Source organism: Stegastes partitus, unplaced genomic scaffold (assembly GCF_000690725.1).
Source record: "Stegastes partitus isolate 25-593 unplaced genomic scaffold, Stegastes_partitus-1.0.2 Scaffold713, whole genome shotgun sequence".
Lineage (NCBI taxonomy): Eukaryota > Metazoa > Chordata > Actinopteri > Pomacentridae > Stegastes > Stegastes partitus.
Window position 1 is genome coordinate 272,721 of NW_007578444.1, and position 26,262 is coordinate 298,982.

The 26,262-nt window shown below is 38.6% G+C and overlaps 1 protein-coding gene across 1 annotated transcript in view; it reads right to left on the bottom strand.

Annotated features, from left to right (window-relative positions):
• The window catches only part of adck1 (aarF domain containing kinase 1), a 92,590-nt gene that overhangs the window by 45,880 nt on the left and 20,448 nt on the right, over positions 1-26,262 (bottom strand). The window contains 1 exon segment of the mRNA XM_008291072.1: positions 7,218-7,421. Within this exon segment, the coding sequence (XP_008289294.1) occupies positions 7,218-7,421 (204 nt within the window).

The window sequence follows — 26,262 nt, forward strand, 5'->3', positions numbered from 1 at the left end:
ATGATCATTCCATTCTTCTACAAAATTAGAAAGCAACTTCAACTTCTGACCATCCTCATCCTCCCTAATTCCATTTCAATACTGCCACTATAATCTATGTTTTTTGTTGTTTTGTTTTTATTTATTCATGTTCAATCTCTGTCTCTTGGTATTCCTAAGAAGTTACTCTAAAATGACAGTATGGTGTTCTGTGCTAACTTGTGCATTTAGTGTGTCCTTAGTTATCAAAGATCTTTTCAACTAATCTAAAGAGTCTTCTCTAAATGTATCTCAAAAAGCATTCCAAAACTTAGATCAATTGTTGTTGTTGTTGTTGCTGGTATTAACAATGTGACAATACATCCATGGCAGTTAGGAAACAATTCATGTTTGGGAACAACTTGCCTGTAACCAGTCGGGCTGTCATGTCCAGGTCGACTGGTCAATTGACTGGTCTTATCCAACCAAGTCAGACAAATGCCAGTGTTACTTTCAAAAGGAATAAGTGATACAGAATTAATCCATTCATTTTTGGTGGTGGTTGGACTAGCAGTGAACACCCTGTTCACCTTATGTATGTGTTTACAACTATGAACTATGCCAACCTAATGGAGACTGCTTGGTCTAACTGGACCTAGTCAGCTCCAAACTAACTGACACCATGTTAAAGCATTCATTGCATGTTTGGATGTATTTTGTTAAAATTGATGGCCAAAAAGTCAAGTGTAAACTTTGCAAACAACAGTTTTATCACAGCTCAACAACCAACATGCAGATCATCTAAACACATTGGTCTAACTTATCTGGGTTATATTCCTCAGTAGTGCTGTGCTGTGAACACCAGTTGATATAGTTATATTTTCAGAAATCTTGTGAATATGGGCAGTTGGTCTGCCCCAGTCTGCCGTTATCACTTCAGTGTAAAATAATCAAATTCAAATGATTTCATTTACTTCAACTACTGGGTTTTATGTTCATTTAGAATTCATCTCTGATAATAAGACGAGCAGGTAGAGTGCTCAGTGCACCAAGGCCCACTCAAGTAATGTAGAAATAACAGATTTGTTTTTTTTCTTCATAACAATCAACTGTTTGAAGACTAGGTATGATTTCAGTAGACCAGAATTTTGTTTGGTTGACACAGTGGCCCTATCAGTTGTGTCTACATTAATAGTCCTAGCTGGAGGCCATCTGATTTCAGCTGATTTCAGTAATGATTCTCATTGTTGACCAGAGAAGGAAGTTAAAAAAAACTGTACCAACATTAGTCAATTATAGAAAGCCACTTTCTTGAAATATGAATAAAACAAGACTGGTATCTTAAGCAAATTTACCCAGTCTGACCAGACTGGTTAGAAAACAGAAAAATCTCCAGCAGAGAGCTTCACATCATGATTTATTTCTGGGTTTATTGTGGATAATCAAGAACCTACTGTCACTTCCTGAAGCTCCATGCCCGCAGATGTCCCTATACGTGTGCCATCCTACCTTGACATGACCCCAAGTACCCATGATGCACTCATTTTTTTCTTTTGTCATGACCACCAACTCAGTGTAATATTCAGCCTGGAAACAGATTCTGTTGGGTAAAACAACATATTGCACTCGTTGGCCTTTCAGCAGTTTCACTGTAGAGGGGAAATGACAGCCAGAAGTCAAGGCTCTCCAAATCCATGCACAGTGGGAATGCATATGTCACTACAAATGGTGCTGAAAACAGCATGGCACCACACACTTCTCTCTCCTCGCTACTTGTATCTGGGAAGATCCAACAGACATGAGAACGCATACACGTGTTAAAAAAGAAGCATGTTTAGTCAAACGGAAATGATGCTGAAGCTGTGCTGCTGACTCCAGAGCTGCCTGGTACAGCTCATCAGTGTCACTTCTTTTCCTGCCACTCCAAAAGGGAGGAGGGCTGATTCATTCTGCTGCCCTCTTTGTAGACAGAAGAGTTATATCACCATCTTTTCAGGGATAATGACGCCCCACATAGATACCGGAAGAAATCAAACTGAATGTGCACCTTAATTAAAAAACATGAACTAGACAGCAGAGAAAATTCCATAGCTTTGAATCAGAGGAGAGCAATTTGAAAGGAAAATATTTTTAAAAATATAGAACACCCGGCTTATAATTTATCTCTGAGCGTTGCTGAGAAAAAAACTATGCAGTTCACCCTGAGTACCAGTGCTGCCTGTGATTGCTGATCCTGCATGTATAGTGTCGTAAAATGATGGTGTAGCATTAAGCATGGTTGGCAAATCAAGATTTACTTTGATTTTTACACTCACTATTCGTATCATTACTATTAGTGCAAGTGCATTATATATATTTTTCCCAACAGAAATATATGTCCTATTTGTCCATAGCATAGTGAGAGCTGCTTGCTTTTTCTCCTTGAGTCTGAAAATATGCCCCATCAGATATGGGGATTGAGAGTCAGAGGCTGCTGGCAGACACAACAAACAGTTGAGTATTCAGCAACCAGGCCTTAAAGGCAGTGATAGCACATTCATAGTGCACACTGAACTGACTGACATTCCAGAAAATTAAAATGACACTGACATAACACAGTCAGTTGCAGTGATGCAGCAGTTATTTATATTTTGCCAGTACTATACTACAATATAAATAGAAATTCCCTTTATAGTCATTGAAAAAAAAGAGTTATTTGTCACTTTAATTTGTACTGTAAAGGTAATACAGATTTCTCATACAAATTAGCAGTAAACCCAGTATTACAGTCAATATAGACTTAATTTAGTCATTATGGAAATACACTATACAGCTAGGAAAGCAGAATTTTTGGCAAAAATATAATGATGGGGTCTACAACAAGCCTTCAGAATCCAAAATAGGTTCACTGTAGGAAAAAGTGTAAAACTAACATATTTTAGTTAAGCTTTAATTTAACGTTTGTGGTTAGTGTGAAAATCACTGTATCTGCACATCTACACTGATATAAAACTATTATATACAGCTTACATACAGTTAAGTCCACAATTATTCATACCCACGGCAAATTTTGATCTTTAGTAAATTTCAATTTGACGAATAGGTTGCTTAGAAGATGTAGAAAGGCCATAAAGCCTTATTTAAGTGCCAGTGGCCACAGTGCAAAGCATCATCAAAAAGTACAGGGTGTTTCACACTGTGAAAAGTCTCAAAGTGTGTGATAGAAACTCTAGAAGACAAAAATGGGAAAGGCCAGAGCAAATCCAAGCATCACCACCAAGACTATCCTGATAAGTCTGAGCAGCTCTGATACCAACATCTCAGTCAGACTCTCCAGCAGACAATGAACATGCCTGGTGTCCATGGACGGAGACCAAGAAGGACTCCACGTCTCCAAAACAGCTTTTGCAAAAGCTCACCTGACTAAGAAGAAAGCTTTTGGTCATCAGTTCTGCGATCAAAGAAGTTGAACATGGAGTTGACTTTGGTCAATCCCAGGAACACCGTCTCCACAGTCAGAAAAGGGGAAGAGCATGTAATGCTATGGAGGTGTTTTTCAGCTGATGCACAACCTTTTAAAATAAATGGCTTCATGAGAAAAGAGGACCACAATAAAATTCTGGAGGAAAACATCAGGCAGTCTGTAGAAAAACTTGGTCTTGGGCAGCATTGAACCTTCAAACGAGTCAATGATCCAAAACATACAGTCAAAGTGGTCAACAGAAAACAATATCAACACGCTGGAGTGAACCAGTCAGAGTCCAGACCTGAATCTCATCGAGAATCTGTGGAGGAACTGAAGGTTCCACAAAGACCTGGAGATCATCACAGAAGGACAGTGGAGCAAAATCCCAGACGAGACATGCAGAAAGCTTGTTAGCAGTTATAAGAAGTGTTTCATTGTTGTACTGGCATTTAAGGCTAAGTAAGGGTATGGATCATTTCAGATGTGGCATTTGTAGTAAATATGTACAAAAAAATGTGTAGAAATATTAAATTTTATCACTTGTTTATGTCATTTCCAACAGAAAAAACCTATTGGTCAAATAAAAATTCACTATAAATCAAAATGTGGTATGGGTATGAATAATTTTGGGCTTAACTGTATTGTATTATACTGTATAATAAGCAAAGTCCCGACAGGAATCAATACGGTTTTGTGATTCTGAAACAAATATTTTCCGACTAAAGTGTTAAACCTATGTAGTGTGAAATCCTATCGACCAGTCTATGATTCACTGCACTCAAAGAAAAGACCTCCTGGGAGTTAATGAAATGTCTAATTCTTGGAAGGTCTTCTCTCACAGTTTGTTCACACAGTTACAAAGCAGACAGAGGAGCAACATGATACATCAATGAGAAAAAATACACAAAAAGCAAAAAAAAACTGCAACAGTATGTTCAGTCTATGTGCTTTGCAGCTAAAGCAGTCACACAGGTCTTTGTTGGAATGATGTTTAGGCTTAGTGAGACTACACATCATGAGAAAACACTGATAGGGTATCTGGACACTTTCTGCTTTTATCAGTATTGTCATCATATATGTGCCATCATATAAAAACCAATCCCTGCCACAGACCACTATCTCTTAATTAAAATCACTGATGTGCCACATCACCCACAATGTCCAAATATTAAAAGGGATCCCTACCGTGGTTTAAAGTGCATGGCAAAATCCATTTAAAAATGTGATTTGTCTTATGGTGTATTTCAGAATCAGCAACCCTAACCTGGCTGCATAAAGATTTAGTCTAATTTAAGCATTTAGGAATTGTGTGTGTCATGTAAGAAACAACATGTTCACTGTTCCAGGACTTGCTGACACACTCCATGTACGTATAGCAAAAGCCATTTCTTTAACACACACAAACTGGGGAAGTGTGTAGAAGGAGAAGACCAATGTACTGTATCTGAGAATAACAGAATAATTGCCTTCCCTCCTGCAGGCTCTAAAAGGCTGTCATAACAACTAGTTTGAGAGCAAACGCTGCGCTCTGTACTAACAGCAGCATTAACAGCTTCTTCAGGAGTATGGCTTGGTTATAAAATGAAACAAGGACAGAATGTCAGACATATCCACTTCTGCTTTATTTGCCCTTTTTTTCTGCTTCCTACAAAGTGCAGATGCAGGGACAAGGCTCATGCTCTCACCTTCAGAGAGAGAGTGAGGCAGCAAAATCTGAGCCGGCACATAAACCAGACTCAAAAAAAAAAAAGAAATACAAACATAAATGTATTAAACACAGAGAAAATAAAAAAGAATCAATGTGCAAAAAGAATAAAAGCATGAATGTGCTCTGCACAAATCACAGGTGAGTGCTGGTACATTTATTTTACAGGTACGGATTCTCGCAACTTAACTTTAACAAATAACGAAACGCTCTGAATATTCAGCAATATTCAAAATTCACGTTGCTTGATAAGCAGATTAATTTCTTGTTACACAGGATTCTTCGTTGTCGAAGGAAAATTTTAGCGTCACCACATACTGTATATTTGTTTGAGTGAAATAATAGTCAGGTTGAAGCTGTCTCACTTGAGGATGGAATTCATTCATTTTTTTCAGTGCTGTTGACAAGTTTCTGGAATATTTTACAGCACAACAATGATTTATCAGTTTTTGCATAAATATTTTTGTAAATTAGCAAATCAGGCCATGCTAAAAAAAAATCCAAATTGAGTGATTACATGAACACAAGGAGCTGTAATCAAAATACAGAAAATGTCATTTTAATCGACAAAGACACAAGATCTGTAAAACAAGATAAAGAATCTGATAAAGAAAAATGTTTTATTATTCACTGTATGACAGACAAATTCAAAAGTGTATCTTACTTCACTGTAAACCTCAACTGGCTTCAGCGGGTTCACAGATCACCGGTCAGCAGCTTTGATTGAGCAGATGTTTGGACATTTAGAAGTTTCTAACGGTTTTAATTACCACTTTTAGTGCAATATCAGTGTAAAAAACTAAAACTGCTAACACTGTTCACAGTTTGTGACCGCTCTGATCAATATTGATCCATTACCAACATCCGAGACATTGTTACAGTTTCAGGACAGAGTGCAGGAAAGTGGCTGGCTGTTAGTATAAGAAGCACTTGCTCCTTTGAAATTCCATGAGCAGCCCTGCTACCAGTCACTGAATGTGTAGAGTAATAAATGTCACATTTGTTAGAAAATTCACACTTTTTTAACCTCAACAGCAGCAAACACAGATTAATTTAGAAAGGTAGTCATTGCTATTATTTAGAAATACAGTCATGACTCAATAATCCGACACTAAATGTAAAACCTTTTATGTCGGATAGCAAGGCTGTCGGATTGTCAAGACGGAGGTCAAGATACAAGAAGGGCTTGAGGCTTGAAGGGTAATTTGTTGTTAATATTCATTGTTTATAGTTGTTATAACTAGTGTATTGTTAGAACACTACACATTGATGGATTTCCCATCTAATTGACCGGTGCGCTTGTGCACGGGCCTGTCGGTTAACATCAAAATTAAGTAAAGCTACGTTCAGACAGCAGGCTAAAGTGACCCAAATCCGATTTTTTTTTTCCCCTATGCGACCTGTATCTGGTCTTTTCAACACAGATCCAATTAATGATGAATACCCGAATATTCCACGAGGTCAGGGGGGACACTTCCACCCCAGAGGTGTGCTCCAATGGGGTGGAAGTGGGCAGAATGCACAGGCAGCACTTGGCTGCTGATGCCAGTTTAGGATAGTGGTCACAGTTCTGTTTCCAACATCGGCGGTGGCGGCGGTGACAGGAGAGTGGCAGATACGTTTCACCGTTACCATTCGTGTTTACATCCGCAAACACTAAGCACACGCACTGCATGTGACATCATCATGTCCTCTTCTGCGCATGCGGGACACTTTTGGGTCGTATGAAGTTCATGCAGGAGGTCACATACAAGTCGCATTTAACTGGAAATGTGAACAAACTCGCAAAAAAATCGGATTTCACAAAAAAATCCGAAAGAGGCATTAAGTCCTGCAGTCTGAACGTAGCCAATCTGTCATATTGTTAAGTCAGATAATATGCCGTTATCCTTATTTGTGACATAAAATGTCATGTCGGAGTCAGAATCCAAGGCTGTCAGTATGTTAAGGCTATTTTTCATGGGTTTCGTTAGTTTTTCCTAAAAACCTGTCGGATAGCAAGGTTTTCGGATTGTTAAGGGTCGGATTACATAAACATGTGTCATGCTCATCTGGTTGATCACAGGATCCTAATTTAATATGTCAAAGATCCAGTGTGTTCCCACTCACCTCCTTTCCGAGGTCTTCTCTGATGACCTGCCGGACCTCCTGCATGCTGCTCTGAGGAGCTCGGCTGTGCAGCACCTTCAGTGTGGATGTGTACTCCTCAGGCAGCAGGTAGTCCAGACCACCCAGGTGCTGCCCAACTTTGATAAAAGTACCCCGGTTGGCACAGCACAAGTCTCGAAGACGCTCTGCTGATCGCTGATGCACCTGCAGGTGATTGAATAGACGAAAAAAATAATCAGAAATAGAATAAAAAGTGTCAAGGCTACAAGGAAATGCTGTGAGGGTTATTAAAATCAAATGAGTTCACAAAGCAAATGTCATGGCCTTTTGACATGAGACAGCTAATGTGCAATGAAAGCATCCTTCCCTGAGGATGAAGCCAAACGCTGTCCACCCTCTCAGAACCTTTCAAAGAAGTTTAATTGCTATATACATGCTTAGACTGCCCTCACAGCAATGTTCATTTAATCCTCTGAAACCAAAGCCTGCTGGTGGGTTTAAAAGGTGCATTATTAAGAGGAAATTTTTTTTTTGCCAAAATTACACTATTGATCGTAGCAAAAACTGTAAAATCAGGAAGTATCATTGGATTTTCAACAGTCCTTGAACTAATCATAAGTGACTTTTAGTTTCACTGGAGAAAATAACCTAATCTAAACGATAAACTTGGCTATCTAATCCAAATTGCTTTAGTCTACAAATTTGGCAAACATAAACAGTTTGCACTTACGAGATTTTTATTTTTTATTTATTTATTTTTTTTAAATTCAGTGCTCTGGGAAAAATTTAAACTTAGCTTTCTGCACAGGAGCACTGTTATGTTGATACAGGACAGGGACAAACACAAAGCTGAAGTAAACACGACTGTCTAAAATGGCTTTGTATGCTGGAGCAGCAAAACTGCTCTTCAGTAAAAAAAACAGTTACAAACCAAAAAAGAAAAAAAAGATGAAACAAGAAAATAAAAAGAGAATAAAAATATGAATGTTTTGAAGATAATAGTTATTAAAAAGTTGAAAAAGTAAATCTGAACTAATTGAAACTAAAACAATTCAATGGATAAATAAAATGTACCATTTACCATGAGCAGGGATACAATCAAATGAGACACTATTTTCATTAAGGGGCAGAGAAGGTGTCGGTGATTTCAGTGTGTGTGTGTGTGTGTGCGTGTGTGTGTGAGTGAGTGTGTGTGTGTGTGGTGGTGGTCCCGTCCCGTCTGTCCCATTTGAACCAGCTGGAAGTGATAATACTTATAGAGAGTTCCTCTCCTGAGACCAGTGCAAATAAAAAGGCGTGAAATTAGCTCCCCTTAACCTCTGTAACCCCCAGCGCACAGACACACAAGAATCAACTCCGGCGCACACACACACACACAGCATGCTCCCACAGGACCGTTTGACATGAGTGTCATCTGGGCGATGATGACAAAGCAATGACAGAAACAAGTCACCAGAGATTACCAGATGAGCCTTTCTGCTCAGATATATACAAGGAGGCCTTTTCATAACAGCCACCGCTGCACCACGACCATGAATGTGGCTTATTGCACAAAAAAAATGCACATTTATTACTTATTACAATTTCCATGCTGGCCTGCTGTCGGAGTAAAGTCTACTTGATGTCAATCAAAACAATAAATTAATTTATTTAAGTCGAAGCTAAATATTCAAACAATGACTGATGATGATGGTGAACTTAACACACTTTTAGGACCATGTGTAGAAAAGGAACGACTGAAATATATATTTTACTTTCATACTGGATGAAATGAAAAATAAAATCCAAGAGAAAAATCCCAATTTCCCTTCGTGGGATTTAAAATAAACAAAATAGACTTTAAAAATTCTCTATCTGTCTGAATCAAATCTGTTATTTTATAATAGAGATCCCCCCTTTAATATTGGACTCTGGTCTTAACTGTACATTTAGTCCATATGATTATTTAATGCAAAATGTATTTCCTTCCTATGTTTTGTAAGAAAAACAAGAAATTTAAAATGTTGATATAAATCTGATATAGTACGCTAATTAGTAAGCTAATTACTAGTTCAGATAAAACTATAAATAAAACCAACGAAAATCATCTTGATTATTATTTAATATATTTTTTGGCCTTTTTGAAGTGATGTTCATGTGTATTTATCATATTTGTTTTGTTGTGTGGAGTACAGCTAGACAATGTACCTGATTAATAATCTCACACAGCCAGAACAAACTCTTAAATCTAAGCTGCTCCTGAAAAACAGTGAGTAGAATTGTTTAGGTGGAACATTTGCATACAAGGATGAGTCTGATAAATAAAATGGCTATTTCACCAAGAGCACCCAGTAGGGGTGCTTTCTGGCATAATACAGATCTTCTTTAAAATGTACTATTTTCATGGCCTAGGTTGCTGCTTAGGGGTTGCCGTTTCCCACAGTGAAGTTGATTTTGAAAACAGTAACACACAGATAGCCGACGGGGAGGAGAGGGCCGCGTGAAATGTGTCTCGGAAAACACTTCTACCTGAGGTCTACGTCCAGCTACTTAGATGACTGAATTAATTACAATAACATCTGTTTGTTCTTCTTCTTACTCTTATTATTGCACCAATCTATTACACATCACCTTCACATTGCTGATTACATAGAACAGTATTTTTTACATTTCATCCTGTTTTCCTGTGTACAGACATTATTATAAGCTAAGAGATCAACTGATGTGTTTCTTATTCAGGACTGAAACAGACCTTCAGTAATCAAGAAAACCAGTGGCCAATAATTGGAACTGATATACATTTGCAATGAAAATGAATAACAGCAACACAAATCTTTATTGAAGTGTGAACTTGCATCCTTCAGTGCTGACAGACTATTACTCGTGACGTGTAACCAATCAGATCGTGCTGTGAACGGGACAATCACACAAAGTGACTACAGATAGAGGGATGTGGCTGCATCAGAGCCAAAGTAGTGCATTTTAAAATTTGTTTTATCATGAATCAGTTTTTAAAAAATAAAACAATAAGGACAATTGGGAAAAAATGCTGAATATCGGATCTAATAATGTGTCAGGATGATAATTGGTCGATCCCTGTTGAAAGTATAATCTGAACGCAGAAAACCAATCAAAAGTGAATGCATTTCTGCATTTTAAATCCTGATGAGACTTAAAGAAAAATGTCTGGAAACAATTACATTAAAATTTGGAGCAAAGTGGCATTAATTATCAACATGGATGTTATGCCTATTATGAATATCATACTGTGGTGACATTCAGCACATTATGCATGCTGTCATTTCAGACTGATCAGCAGCCTCTGCCTTCAAACAACAAAGGCCATTTCTGGCGCAACGTGTTTGGAAGCTAATTGGAGGTTGATCAGAATGAAAATGTGGCATCAGTTTGCCAACGGCTTGCGGCCTAATCATCAGATCGATCATGGCTCCTCTGCCTCCCCTCTCTTCCAGTAATCAGTATGCTTTGTTGGAAGAAGGCGGGCTCACAGCTTGAGGATGACATCACCATGGCAATGCTGCTCGCTGACAGCCTGGGGGGAATGCTGCTCTGAGATAGGCTGATGCTCGCCACCGCCCACCAACTGCACACATGCGCAATTCAAGCGAACAAGACCGTTGGTGAATTAGACACATGGGTTAATTTGTGGCACAACACAGAGACACGGGAGCTCAGCGCAGAATGCCTCTGGGTATCTCTACACTCATCCTCTTCACGCATTGGCGAGGAGAGAAAATATAAGACTGGGGGAGAGAGAGAGAGAGAGTGTGTGTGTGTGTGTGTGTGTGTGTGTGTGTGTGTGTGTGTACACCTTGGAGGGTGGTGAGTAATGGATGAATGGGTGAGCCAATGAGGAAGCAAGACAGGAGAAAGATAGATAAAGCAAAGAGCGGGGAATGGGAGTAATAAGATGGGAAGGAAGAAAAGAAGGAACCTTGAATTGCTGTTAATACACAGTTGTGACAAAAACGGCTCAACTTTTCAATGGCAAATTTCTTTCAATTCAAAATCTATCTGCAACTGAATAAATAGAAAAAAAGACACTTTTTTAGACTTTGAAAAAATATATATTTACATATGGGAAAAGTGGCTTTTGAGCACATCTCTGTTATTGTATATGTCTGTTCTTGTCTTGCACTGTGGCAGGAATTCAGAATTGTCACCCATAGTTGTCCTGCAATTAAGAATGGATGAGAAATGACTGAAGTCAGTCTTTATCCATGCGAAAAGAAAGAATTGAAAGAAAAGGGGGGAGGAAAAAATGTTAGTGGGAAGATGTGCTCTATACTATAACCGCTAAAAATACAATACAACAGGGTTATTATTGTATATTATACAGAATGACAGCTGTGCTCACTGCAGTAATGCTGTGTAATGACTCCCTCTGTGCAAGAAGAAAAGACTTATCTTCTGAGGGTCTTTACATATTCAACCTTAATTCAATTTGCTTCAGATTTGTGTTCATATTTAATTCTATTTTTTTCTTTTATCTTGTACAGTAATTTGTATGCTCATATGTATATATATATTTTTTGAAAACAGTGTTTTTTCTTAGCTCATGCCTCTCAGTGTAAGGTGTGTGTGTGTGTTTTATGATATGTAAATTACTGCTGCAAAACTGCACTTTCCCTTAGGGAATAGATAAAGTACTCTATCTACCTATATTGGCTAATTGCTGTTTACTGGTAAGTAGGCTGCTTAGCCTGCACTGAGCAAAGCTGCAGAACCAAAAACTGTAAATGTTACCAACTGGCATTAATGAAGTGTTCTAAAAGAAAGAATAATGGAGACACAACAGCGACCATGTCACAGTCTTCTGTCTCTGTGATGAGAAGGACTGTGTGCTCCCTGGCTGAATGTTTTTGTACAGAAAGTGTTCTGTGTGTTCTGATGTGATTTGTTTGTTGTATGTTCTACCCAGTGAAATGATGAAATCCAAAATGTGTCTCAATGCTTCAGTACACTGAAAAATAAAAAACCAGCTCAGCCAAAACTATGTGAAGACATCACGTTATCAATCCTCCAAACCCCAAATCTCTGTGCTAGACTTTGGCATGTTTTCTTTAGATTTATTTTTTTCAAGATGAAAACTACATCATTTAGTTGAGCTTGAAACTTTGAAAACGAATGAAAGAAAAAAAAAAAGACAGAACATCGGACTTTCAGCTTTCAAACAGTCCATTAATGGATCACATCAGGAAAATTAACTAAAATCTAAGTTTAAAATTGTGATATTTCATCAAAATCACTTTATTCCAAATGTCAAATTCAAATTGTGTACACCGGATTCAGGAAAAATAATAAGAAGAAGAAGAAATCATGCACTCCTCAGACCAGCTGAGAAGCCATGAGTGACTTCATTGTGACTAAACAAACACTTAGTGACTTTTCAGGTGAACTGCAGGCTGTGTTTATACAGAGCAAAGGGGTTCCAGCAGCAAGTTGTTGAAAGACGCATTTAGCATGACGAAAATATCTTTCTAGAGTTGTAGAGGTTGTAAAAATGTTAGCCATGGCTGTAGTGTTTCCACAGGAGTGTAGGAATTTACATTGTTGTGAAAAATGAGCCCACAGTGGGCAACAACGTGACAGGAACAAAAAACAAAAAACAAAGAAACACAGACCTGCTTGGAGTTCATGTGGTTTGTCACATACAAAAACGGATTTTTGGATTATTTAAATTGTAGATTTTGTGGATTCAGTATCAACAATTCTGAATCAATCAATATTAAAATGGATTGTTTAGCATAAAAATACATGAAGTATCAGCAGTGAGAATTGGCTGATTGGTTTTGTGTTTTGCTGATAAAGAACTGTCAAAACAATTGCTGTTCTATTAAAACAGGCAAGTAAAAGAACAAAAGCATATACAGCAGAAGAGCAGATGCTGCAGCTTGCAGAGCTTCAGATCCTCTGATACTTAACTGTTGCTATGAGAAGTCTGACTCATTTTTGATTAACAGCTGCATCAAAGTCTGACTCATTACTAGTCAAAAGGCTTCCAACACCACGTTTAGAATACCAACACAAGTTAGCAAAAATCTGTGCTCTGTCATATCATAAAGGCTGATTTCTATTCAGAGGGCAAATGGCCACTGTCATAAAAACTCACAGCACACAAGTGTCACCCAGAAATCTCTCCTTCATGTCCATGTTTCTTTCACACTGATCTGAGGGGAGGGAGAACGGTGCTAAACTCCATCACATCACAATGTACAACACACTTCACATGAGATTTTTAATGTTCAGTGAACGACTAAAACAGCAAGTAACATGCTGAGGAGAGCCGGTTTTGTCTCTGAAGCAATCTTATCATTGTATTCCTCCCTCAGTGTTTTATTCAGTAAAGTTCCAGGAATACATCTCTACCTGTAGGGAGGAGCGGAGACATGGCTTGAGGAATTGATTCATCCAGATTTTATACTGTGCTCACACATAGAGATACAAAATAGTAGGACATCTGTGGCCTCCTATAAATCTCTTGCTCCAGCATGCTGAGCTAAGGATGTAATTTACATCCTCTGCTTCAGCAGTTGTTTTTGATGTACCTGCCTTCCTACACTTGAGGAAGTAGTTTATTCCCTGATGTGCAGTTTGTTTCCCAACGATCTCTAATGCAGTTCTTCAAATGTCCATTTCAGGTGGATGATTTCTGGGTTTACTTTCAGTGTTGGACACGATGAGGGGATTGTTTCCAGGTAGATGTGGGAAACTGTGCACCATTAAATAACAAAAGACACTAACTGGAGACATTTTGACATGCAATAGTGTGAAAAGCACAGGCTTACTAATTCCACGTAGGGGATGTCTGGGTTTCGTCCATTCTGGTTCACTGGTTTACTGGGATACTTAATGGAATTGAGCCATCATTAATTGAACCTGTGCTTTCCCTTCTGTGACAAGTCTGAACGTCTGCTATGAAAAAGAGAGATAAAGTAAATAACTGTGTGCGGCACATGTCCTCAAAGTAAATGTTGTTGAAGGCAACAGAGACACCTACTCCAACAAGCATCGGCCCATCAAACCTCTGTAGTGGTAATCAAATTATTATTTTGTAATCCTGAAATCATGTGACAAATCTCGCATAAATACTAGTTAACGACCACAGTTGTGTGATCGGCTGTATCAACATTTGAAATAAGTGGTTATAGAGACTACCTACTGTGTTAAATTCATCAGGGAGTTGGCATTTACATGTTGTTCTGGTGTCAGACAACTAAAAGAATAAAAACTCTTTTTTTTTTTTGGTCACAGCTCATAAAGCTTGTAGCTCTTTAGCGGTAGTCACTGCATGTTTCTGGCTGCTGATCTATATTTTCTGACTGTGAAATTGTCTGACAAAGTCAGCATACGTAGAGGTTAATACCAGCAGCTGTGTGGTGTCTACTTGCTTATGGCCTACATTACAGTTAATATTTCCACAACTTATGTAACAGATTTTTGACTTAAAATAGTCATTAGGCCAGAAACCCTGCAGCCATTTTCTTGGTCTTGAGTTTTCTCCATAAACAGCTGTTTGTGTTTCCTTTAAACATTTTGGTTCAACCTAAATATCATGTTTCTGTTCAGTTACTCATTGAAATAATTATTAAATCATGCACTTGGCTAATATAACAACTGTCGGTTACAACAGACATTTTTTTTTTTTTTTTTAAATACTGCACAATTTGCAAAAGGACCACTGGAATATATAAACTATAGTATTTCCTATGGGCAGACTGATGGAGGGGGGGAAACAACCTAAAACAAGTGTTTTTGTCAAACATCTGACATGGGTTAAGCCTTTAAGCAGCAATGTAAACTCAGACTGTAGGAAGCTCCCGTCTGTTTCTGGTTGTCTGTTGCCAAGGCTACAATCTCAATTAACTGTCTTTTAACAACTTGCTGCATTATCAGAAGCTTCAACCCATAAATATCCTACTCAGTTTTGATAAATGATTTGGTTGAATGAGGATTGCTCTTTTTTTCTTTTTGTTTCTCTGTTACTGTCTCTGTCTTTACACATGTAATTAAAGCACGGGCCTCGGGGCCAGTTCCCCGTAGTGCAGGTCGGTGGACAGCCTTCAGATGCCATTAAGCACAGATGGCAAATTGTTTTCTAGGAATAACTCCTCCCCTCCCTTTGTGCTCTCTGATTGTGTGCAAGTGTTGCACAGTGAAGCAGGCCCGCAAAGCCAGAAGATTACACACAATGGGTAAATCAATTCCGTACAGATCCTCAATGCAGACAGACAGACAAAAAGGCTCAACGACCTCAACTGAACTAACAAAATATCTTTCCAGCCACACAACTAAACTGTGCTTAATTTTTTCAATATTATTCTTTAGTTGTATGATACACCTGTAATCAGACATCTTTATAACATCAGGGATGAGCAATAGCCAGCCCCTGTCCATCAGATGTATATAAATAAGCAGATATCCAGTGTGATTGTAGAATGTTACTATGATTATTACTTATTATTATATATTATTACTATATACAGCTCATGCTGTAATCATTCATTCTGTTCACATTGCACAATAAGAGATTCCTTCTTTTGGTCCTAAAATAACTCTTGATTTACCTCACTTGGATGGTAAAGGCTACATGAGTCTCAGATAATGTGCATTAAGAACAGTTTTGTTTTCTTGCATTGAAAACATCAGATTTCATCCCCCATTACTCACATGTAGGGACATTATAAATGGAAGCAGATGGAACCAGCTTTAATGTTCATGTTGGCACCTGACTTGAAGACAAACTTCAAAAAAAAAAAAGTGTTAATCTTCTGAATCTAAAACACCCACAGGCAGATTTAAAAGGCATGTTTTTTTGTTTTGTTTTTAATCATCAAAACTCCAGCATTTAACACAGGCAGAAAAAAAAACAATCATTGTATTTTGAACACACTGAATGTCTCTGAACTACTCACCTGTGACAGACATCTAAAAAGTTACCCAAATGTAACTTTAAATTTACTGTATTTAATCAAAATCACTTCATTCTCTCTGACATTATATATATATATATACACACACAGTATATATATATAAAATAAACCATTTCACCATGTCTTTCATAACCCAGATGACATCACAGTAATATTATCAGAAATATTTTCTCATACTTTACAGCAGTTTTCAGCACTGAGCAGTACTAACCATGGCAAGCAATCGGACCATCATGTATTTACAGTGTTGGTTAAAAACTACATTTACATTTTGAACTAGTGTGGTAATCCTAGATCCTCTGACTTCTTTAGATAATCTGTATTACAAATGCATACAATGTGTTGCTGTGGAGCAAGAGTCAAAGGTGTGGATGTGTTGTCGAGCTGGACAGCAGAGAGCAGGGTCCTATACTGGGAGCCCAGCTGCAGTAATTGATTTCTGCTGCCACACCAGGGCTAAATGACTGGGATTAGTGGACTATGAACAAGGCCTATTTATTACTGGGATGCTCATGATTAGCTCGTTACTCAGTTCACTGAGGCTCATCTAGCCGCCTGTCACAGGGGAGAGGGGAAACTGTGTGTGGATGTGTGTGTTTGTGCTTCGATTTAAGCCTGTGTAGTCAATAGGCCTTGTCTACAAGTATTATAGCAGCAAAGCCTAAGGAGTTAGCAAAGCCATTCACAAGGAATCCTCTAGCATTTAATACAATGATAGAAAATGTATGGTATCTAAATAGACTGAGGCTCAGTTCGGGCCCCTCTGCTGTGCGTATTAAAAATGTCATTTATTTTAACACAGCCCAACAGCAGTACAACAAGGTGGGAAAAATACAGCTATTTGTTATCTCATACAGCTGAGTGTAAATGCAAGCCCTTACTGTGCCTCTGTGATGGAGCCGTTTTCTCTCACTGTGATATTAGAGGAACAGTGCAAATGTGGGACTCGGTGTCAAATGTGGGTAAAATATGAAGAAGGGCCAAGAGAAAGAGAGATGGTGGGGGGCGATTTTTCACTGGGAGCCACAGTTAATTTCATGCTCTGCATTTAAAAGTCATGCTTCAGTAATTGTGCCTAAGTGCCACATGAACGGTAGAAACACTCTGCCATGAGCCAGTGAAAGCTCAGGATCAGGAAGAATCAGCAGAGCTCTCCGTAAGTACACAGTACAGACACACAGACACAGTCACAGACACACACACAGACATAGACACACAGAACTAGCCAATATACTTATAGAATTTATTTTTAATTAGTTATTTACAGCAGACGGCATTTTTTAAAAATGGAAAAGTACCAATAGATATTAACTATCATTAATTCAATAATGGGACAAAACATTACAAAAGGTACATATGGCAAGACAAAAGGTTGATCTCTATGTCTTAGACCCTCCAGTCCACTGTCGTGTTTATTTTGGGGTTTGTTTGGGGTTTGTTTGTTTTTGAGTCACTGGAAAGAAATTAAAAGTGGCACAGAGCTGTTCACATGAAAGCAAATTTTTGTGTCAATGGCTGTGGATCATGTGAGGAATGGTCAACAGGCAACATCAAACTGTTTCCCCACCCTTTAAAGTGAAACTGGTAAATCACTGTTCTATTAACCCTAAAAATAACAACTTCTACAACGAATAGGTGCATACAAGCAACGTACTCCAGATTGTGTAAAGTCATTTAGGAAAGGCTTTGTCACATTACAGCACTAATATTGGTCCAAGAAAACCAAAAATACTGACAGACACAGTTTGCTGCCCAAATCTCAAAAGATCTTTTTCATTCACTTTGCCCAAAACATGTACCTATGCTACAATCTGAAATGTTCATAAAGACAAAGCTTAACAGCAACTAAGACAGAACAGATGAGAACAATAGAATAATGTAATCCAGGTTTCACCAAAACAGGAACAAGAGCTGAAGCTTAGTTTGTTGCTTCCAGCTGTTTGTAGGAGTTTTTCATCTGGTTTATTAAATGCTTGCAGTATCAGAAGGCAGCAGGATCCACACGAGCGTCTCTAAAGCGCTACATGAATTTACACACAAGGACCAACATCAGTAGCTTCAATAATGCTATATATAAATTATCCCTGACATGGAGACAGGATTGATCACAATCTAATGACCAGTCAAATGGTGTACTTGACATCTTCAAATCACACAGACCTGCCGCACACAGAGTCAGTTTCTAAGCTTTAGGTAAATCATATGTTACATCAGGTATTTAGATTTAGTCTTTTGTTTATTGGTGCATTCTTAAGAATTACACCACTTGATGTAGGCTGGTGTGTATGTGGAACATTGTACAGCTACTCTGGCATTCTCCATTATAGTGGTGGGTATGTCTGAATGAAGCCACAATGAACATTAACACAAAAGTCATCTATGTCTGCATGACAGAATGCTGTCACTTCAAGATACTGATGAAACCAGAACTGTTAAGTTTCACATGTTGGTGCTGTGCTGACTCACTAGCCAGCTAGATGTAAAAAATTACATAAAAGCTAAATGCTTCTTCCAAGATGGGGCAAGGGGTGAGGATCAAATCATCAACCGTGTGATTAGTGGACACCCCAACCTATCACCTAAGCCACAGTCACCAAGAGTCAGTGCTGCGAATTTATGGTTATCTTTGTAGCATTCATACATGCATGTACTTTTCACAATCCAGCAACACTAAACATAAAACTGACATGTTATCTGCAACTGGACGACAAGATGTTTTGCACTATTTAGTGTGATATTTGGTTGGGTATGCTAGTGCAACCTATCACAGCTCAATGTAAAAACACTGGAGACAAAATACCCTCCACTCCCGTACAGACAAGTTTTGCTGATAACCTACAAAATAGAGGACTGCAGTGGGATTGGGGTTTCGCAGGTCAGAAATCCAGCAGCAGCAAGATTAGGAAACCAGTCCCGAACAAGACTCTTCTACAAAGTTGCATATAAAATATTGATAACCCATGGGTGAAATGGTCTCTTAAAGTATGGAAAACTATTATAAGAGACTATAAACTAGAGGAGGATATAACTCTTAGCTACTATGCATATGACTCAGACTTTACATTGAATGAATGTGATACCAGATATAAGAAGTGGACAGTTAAAGAAGAACCATTGTATTCAGTGTTATAAACAAAGGTACACTGCTCAGACTTGAAATACTACTTATTAAAAAGGATTTTTTTTTTCTCGACACCTGCAGATTCAGCATTATGTTCTACACCTACAAGGTGAATAGAACTGGTGAGAAAAGCATAGAACTCACAAACTGGTAGAAGAATTATTTCATACCTATACAAAGGTCTGTCGAACTTAAAAACACATTCAACTTCTTATATTCAGACAAAATGGATGAAGAAGGGAGGTCAAGTTATTTCTGAGGAAGAAAGGAAAACAAAATGGAGGCAGCAGTGGAAGTTCACCAATTCACAGGAACGAAGAGAGTTTGGTTGGAGGTCGTGTTAAGGTATTTTATTGCACCTTCTCAGAAATCCCACCATGACCATAGACTTTCTGTCTGCTGGTGGAACTGTGGAAACCAAATTGAAAACTATTATCCTGTTGGAGGGATTTTTTTCCCCCATTTTTACAGGCAGCTGGAGAGAGATGCACATTGACCTACAAGGCATTTTAAATGTCTGTGCCCCTACAAGGAAGACCATAACATGGGCATACACATCTCAGGATGGTTAAAAAGAGGTAAATATTTGATGAATATACCACCAGTAGCTGGTGAAAAGACTGACAAAGAAGTGCTTGTCACATGAGGGCCCAACTTTAAATGCATGGATGAAGTTACTATGAACTTTTACAAAGTAGAGAGATAACAGCATCTTTCTATCATGAACTAAAATTTGTTTTACAGTGACAAAAATGGGTTAACTATGTAACAGCCCATGGGCCTGACTTTATCTTTACAATCTTTATCTTATCTTTATCTTTATTGTGGAATGGAAGATTGCTCCCTATTTGTGATTTTTATGCATATATCTTTGATATGTATGTAATAAATGATATACATAGTTTAAAAAATAGATGTGATGGAAATAAAACTAAAATATTTAAAAACTAAAACATGGCTGCATGCTTTTGGGAACAAAGGAAGGTTGAAGCAGACAGCAGGTATTTTGCTTAAATATGAGACACCACTAGTGTGGTCCTTCAATTAGTATTTTCTTCTGCTACGACTAATTAGATAAAAGATCATCACATTCTCTGCCCTCCAAAAATCCAGTTTACTTTACACAGCTGGCACAGCAAAGACCCCATCATGAGTTATTTAAATCTTCCAACGGCACACCAAATTTAACCAACGCTTTCAATAAGTTTACATACGGACTCACTTATGTCCATCAGAAAAAATTTAACGTTGTAGATAAGCAGAAAAGGAGCAGCAAAACATCGTTCAAAGGTATTAGGCATTAAACAGTTATCGAGGCCAATAAGTGACACTGCTATTGTTTACACAGAGGTACAGACGAGCACATTTACAAAATGAAGCAGCTCTGGTGAATTAGCAGAGCTGTTTTTAAAAGGTGACGCTGTAATAAACACCACAACCACAAGCATGCCTAGTTTTCATATTACACAGAAAATGGCCCGATTATTCACTTGTAGGTGTTAACAAGTGGTGAAACTGGAACTTATTTGTTCTCTGTGCTAAGGTAAGGCTATCACAAGAGGTTTACTGTGCCTCCTAGCCTGTAGCAAACTCTATCTGGAGAATTGCAACATCTTTCTTAAGTCAGATTAACTTTATCAATCTGTTCTACCTGACAGACATCTTTCTGGCAGACACAGTCTACTAAAACTGAACAAGAAGCACAGTCATTACCACAAATCAACTACTTTCACAGTGGCTAAGGCTACGCTAAAGGCTAGCAGCTAAGCATGGAGGCAGCCACAGATTGCCCCAAAACAGTGTCTGGAAAACAAGAACCAACAATGATTTAAGCATTTGGACTTTAGTGAGCAATAAAAGTGATACAACAGAGAAAGATTAACAAAACATAAAAGAACAGCAGACGTAGCTGCTGCAGAGTTCCATCAAAATCAATCTCAGTTAACAGAGGAAAGCGTCCCAGCGTCAAGTGATGCTCAAACGTTATCACTCCTTTTTCCAGTGTACAACTTCAGTTATAGTAATCCTCATTAATGAAGAAGGCTGATTGAGAATGACAGGTCCCTTGCTATCACATGCTATTTATATATAACATGTAATGTATATATTGGTTCCAAATATCAGAATTTGCCTTTCCTGACGACCAACAATCAATATGTCGGCTCTGGAAAAAAAATAAAATGTAAATATTGGTTGATCTCTAAAAAGTATTAAATTGCTTCTATTGTTTGCTTGTTTTTAAGTTTTGTCAGCAGCTGCATTACCAATACATCATATATCAGCTGTTGTTCACTCTACCTTTGAGTGATACACATTTATATTACGTATTTTGGTATTTCACTGGAGTACATCTTTCTTTCCTTTCTCTTTCAAAGACCCCAGTCTCTCTCTGTGTGTCTTCATGTTACTTTAAAAGGGGATGTGGGAAGGATATTTGATTGGTTATTACTAAACCCAACCCAACCCCGGGGCCAACCCCTCTCCCCCACTGCTCTTAGGTGCACCTGGTAGTAAGGCATTCTAGACTGTGTTGTGCACAGTGACGATGACAGAGGGCACAACATTGAAAAATAGAGAAAACCTACACAGATCAATATTTACTATACGCTTCTCACCAGCCACCGGATCACAAGTTGGGGGTTATAAGAACCCAACAGCATCAGGCTCGAAACATGTCAACAAGGACAGAGGGGAAGCAGAAGGAGTGCAAATCAGGGAACCAGTTAAAATGTGTGATTACCCAACTGGGTCTTTGTCAAACCCCAAAAAGAGACAGACGAGACAGAGGAAATAAACAATTAGCAGAGCAACACTGTTATTCATTATGTCACAGGAGTATCTGGGAAAAAAATCAGGAGGATCTTTAACAAACAAAACAATCCTGTACTCTTCAAGCCCACTAACATGCTGAGGCAGAAACTTGTTCACCCTCAGGACAAAACCCCAGGCATAAGGAGAGCAATGTAGTGTAGCAGTTCAATGCAGTGAGGAGAGCACAGACCGACACACTGGGGAAACAAAACAACTGCATGCACAAGCGCATGGTACAAAACAAGAGTGCCAACTCTCAAGCTGCTATCAACCCTGCAAGAGACTAAATACCTGCGACTTCCCACCCTGGCACATGCGCAGTCCCGCCAGTGTCGACTTAGCATGTGCCAGGAAAGAAAAGAAAAGGAAAAAAAAAGGTGCTTTAACCAAATGTTTGGTATAAGAAGGGAATTTACAAGGAAATTCTCAGCCATTCAAACCATAGGTTGCAGTTGAACTACTCATTGCTGGACTTCAGAGGTACTTTTATTTCAACATGCTTTCCAACGATGGAGATTAAACACAGTGGCAGTTCTAAATTCTCCAGAAATCCAGAACTATGTTTACCAACCATGCTTGGCACACTTCAGGGATGATCACATTATCACAGTGCTGCAAAAATTGTTCCACATGTCGTTTGACATGACTGGCAATTTGACCGTCTGTGCAGAACGGTGTGGTCCTATGGTAGTATGAACAGAGGCACATGTCCGCTTAATAGCCATCACCCTGGACAACTGATCCATTCACTGGCTAGCAAGACTGATTGTACTTTCATTTTTAGTTCATCAACTAACTGATCTGATTTAATTAATTGTTAGAGTACTGCAACAAGTAAACAGGAAACTGCTAAATCTGTGATGCTTAAAGTCATCAATCTAGACAGTAAGGATTTTCTTCCTTTATATTTTGTTCTTCTACAGTAAATAAGTTGGCCTAGTTTTATTATAAAAAGCCTAACAAATGTAAATGCAGTGATTCCACTAACCTTTGAAATTGAAAAAGCCACCCAGAGGCTTGTTTTGTCACACATTTGGAATAATTATCTGTAAACCTTTTGATTCTCTACCCAACAGCAGGCAGGGACTTAACTCCTCTTCTACTCTCTCTTCACTTTCTTCTCATTTCTATTCACTACAGAAATGTAGGAAGATCAACTGCTGTGTGCTGTCTGTTTGTAAGACACAGACTGCTTCTTCAGACATTTACGAGACCAGTTTCAAGAACAGAAAGCCAGACGATTCCTAGACTAAAACGAAAAGCCAGTGAAAAGAATAACAAAAAAAGTCCATAGTCTGTCACTAGACAGGATTCCTTTCTGGACACTGGTCCTTAGTGTTTCAGTCTAGGTTCGTAATTCTGCGACTAAAACTAATTTAGTGCTTATGTATCACAATCTATCCCTGATGCCTATTGGTAGGTTGGTATACAGCTGCTTTTGACTTCCCACAGAAGATGAAATCTGCAGACTAATACTAGAACTTCAATGAGCAGGGTAAAGATTTTGCACAGCTGTGTGCTGTTATTGCCTACTACATCAGGATGTTTGTTACCTAGACCCTTCATCCGCTATGCTGTCTTCTATTTACAAAAGAAGTTACAATGAGCATCATCCTAATTGTGTCACAACCAATCATGCTTTTGTTTAATTCAGATGGAGTAGGAAAGTTGGGACTGTGCCGTTTACTGGTCGCATCTCTACAATTCCTCTAAAACAGGGTTGTCCAATCCTGGTCCTCGAGGGCCACAGTCCTGCATGTTTTAGATGTTTCCCTCTTCCAACACACCTGATTCAAGTGATCAGGATCGTTATCATGCTTCTGCAGAGCTTGATAATGCAGGACTGTGGCCCTCGAGGACCAGGATCGGACACCCCTGCTCTAAAAAGCCCATCATTCATCAGACTAAGATCATCCACGGTGTGCGATAAGGTACCATGTCTCCCACCCTAAAGTCAGACCAAACTACCAGCATTTCTTTTAAATGCACCCAGCCTAAACAGTGGTGACGATGCTAGAAGCTCTGCTGCTGATGACAGAGTAGCTAGTCCTGGCCAGAGCACCATGATAAAGGAACAGCAGCACACCCTGACAAGGAGAGAAGAACAGGCTTTGACCCATCTTGTACCACTCAGACTAAACGTAAAGCAACAGCTGCAGAGAACTCATGCAACACAATAAAAACAACATATAATTTAAAAAAATATATATAATAACTTGGAAACTGTTTATTACAGATTGGAATAAACAGAGGAAAAAAGCACTATTGCTAAGAGGTCACAGCATTGCCGTGTTGATGACACAGCAAAAAAAGATTTTTAGGCTGATGAGATCGAATGACTTTATGACAAATTTATTTTAAAATGATTTGTTTGGGTGTACTTGTGAAAAATGAACTGGGATCAGGGTACTACTCAATTTCATCAATCAGTTTTGTCCTATAACACGAAAACTGATGCATTATTCCTCTCTGAGCTGGGTGAGGGATTCTAAAGTAAAATGTCAGAGAAACAAATGAGCTGCAAATATAGAAAACACTGCCAAACACAATACCGACAGATAGTTCACTTCATTAACTTAAGTCACAATGGCGACGACGGGTAAGTCCATGTTTATCACCTTTCAGTGGCCCTGAAAACATTTGTTGCAGTGTGTGTATATATATATATACACACACACAGTAACACGGCAAACAGCTGATTCATGTATCATTTTAGTGACATTACGCTCAATTTATAGCATATATACACATACATATATATATATATATATAGTTGTAGCATCTTACAATGATGGAATTACATATTATATTCAATTTATAGTTAAAAAGACATTTTATTTATATAGCACCAAATCAGAACTGAAGTCATCTGAGGGTACTTTACTAACAGGTCAAGACCTTGCATTGTTATTGAGTGAAAGGCAACAATTGCCCTGTGAGCAGCACTTGGCGTCAGAGGGGAGGAAAAACTCCTTTTAACAGGAAGAACCCTCCGACGGAGCCAGACTCAGGGTGGGTAGCCATCTGCCTCGACCGGCTGGGGTGAGAGGAGAGTAGGGAGAGAAAAGAAGAGCGTTGAGCAACAGGAAACATTATAATTAAAAACTAACCGGTTAGAAAACTTACATTAAAAGCAGACCCCTCACATTTATCACTCAGTGAGGTCTTGTGTTTGTACAGTTAGAGTAAAATTAACTGAAGTGTCATATTTCTGCCATGTATTGTATAGGATGAATTCAGCCTAAGACTGAGAGCTGAGGCACTTCCTCTCTCAGCTGTCTCCCCTGTCTATGTCTTACTGACTGACATCACTTTTAGAAGAGACTGGAGAAAGTAAAATCCATCAGTGCTCACGTTTAGCCAATACAACCGGCGCTCTTCCAACACTAGCAACTAACAGTATTAGGCCCATGCATGCATCACAATAGTTTGTCTGGACAGTGACGATAGACCACTGCTGCTGTGATTTTTTTTTTCTAAGTCTTCATTTATTCTGCGGTACACTTGGGAAAAAATAAATAAATAAATTACTTCTACTTAAGTACCATGTGTCCCAAAACATGACCGGTCACAGTCTGGAGCACTGTAGTAGCTGAACCTTGAGCCAAATTGATTTTATTGCAGAATTGGCATATGGTTTTGCCAACCGCACCCATGTGTGGGTTGGTGTGAATACAAGCAAAGATCGTGAGCACATGCCAACTGCAAGCAATTGATTATTGTTTGGCCTTTAGGTCGTACACAGGTTAGGGCAGCTTCAAAGGTATAAGGCATCCCTGTACAATAAAAAATAATAATAAAATAAGGAAGTGTAACAGCTCTGTCGGTCCACAGCACAACACACACAATGTACCCCCACTTTAAGATGCTTATGTTTTTAGGCACGTTTCTAGAGGCAGGATTCTATTCTAACAACATGCTGTAGAAAACAACTTACATTTTGTGTTTAGTCTATAAACTGGTGTATTTAACCCAAATCATTATCCTCATAAGTCTTTATCATGGTGCACTTTCACTAGCTAAACTCCCACAGACTGCTTGCCTACACAAAAGTGCCCGCCTCCTCTGATCACTACAGTATTTAAAAGTCAGATGCTCCACCTGGTGGCACAACAGGGTACTAAAGCTAATCTCGATGACTTGATTAGCTAGATTAATATGCGTGTATTATCTAGGAAAA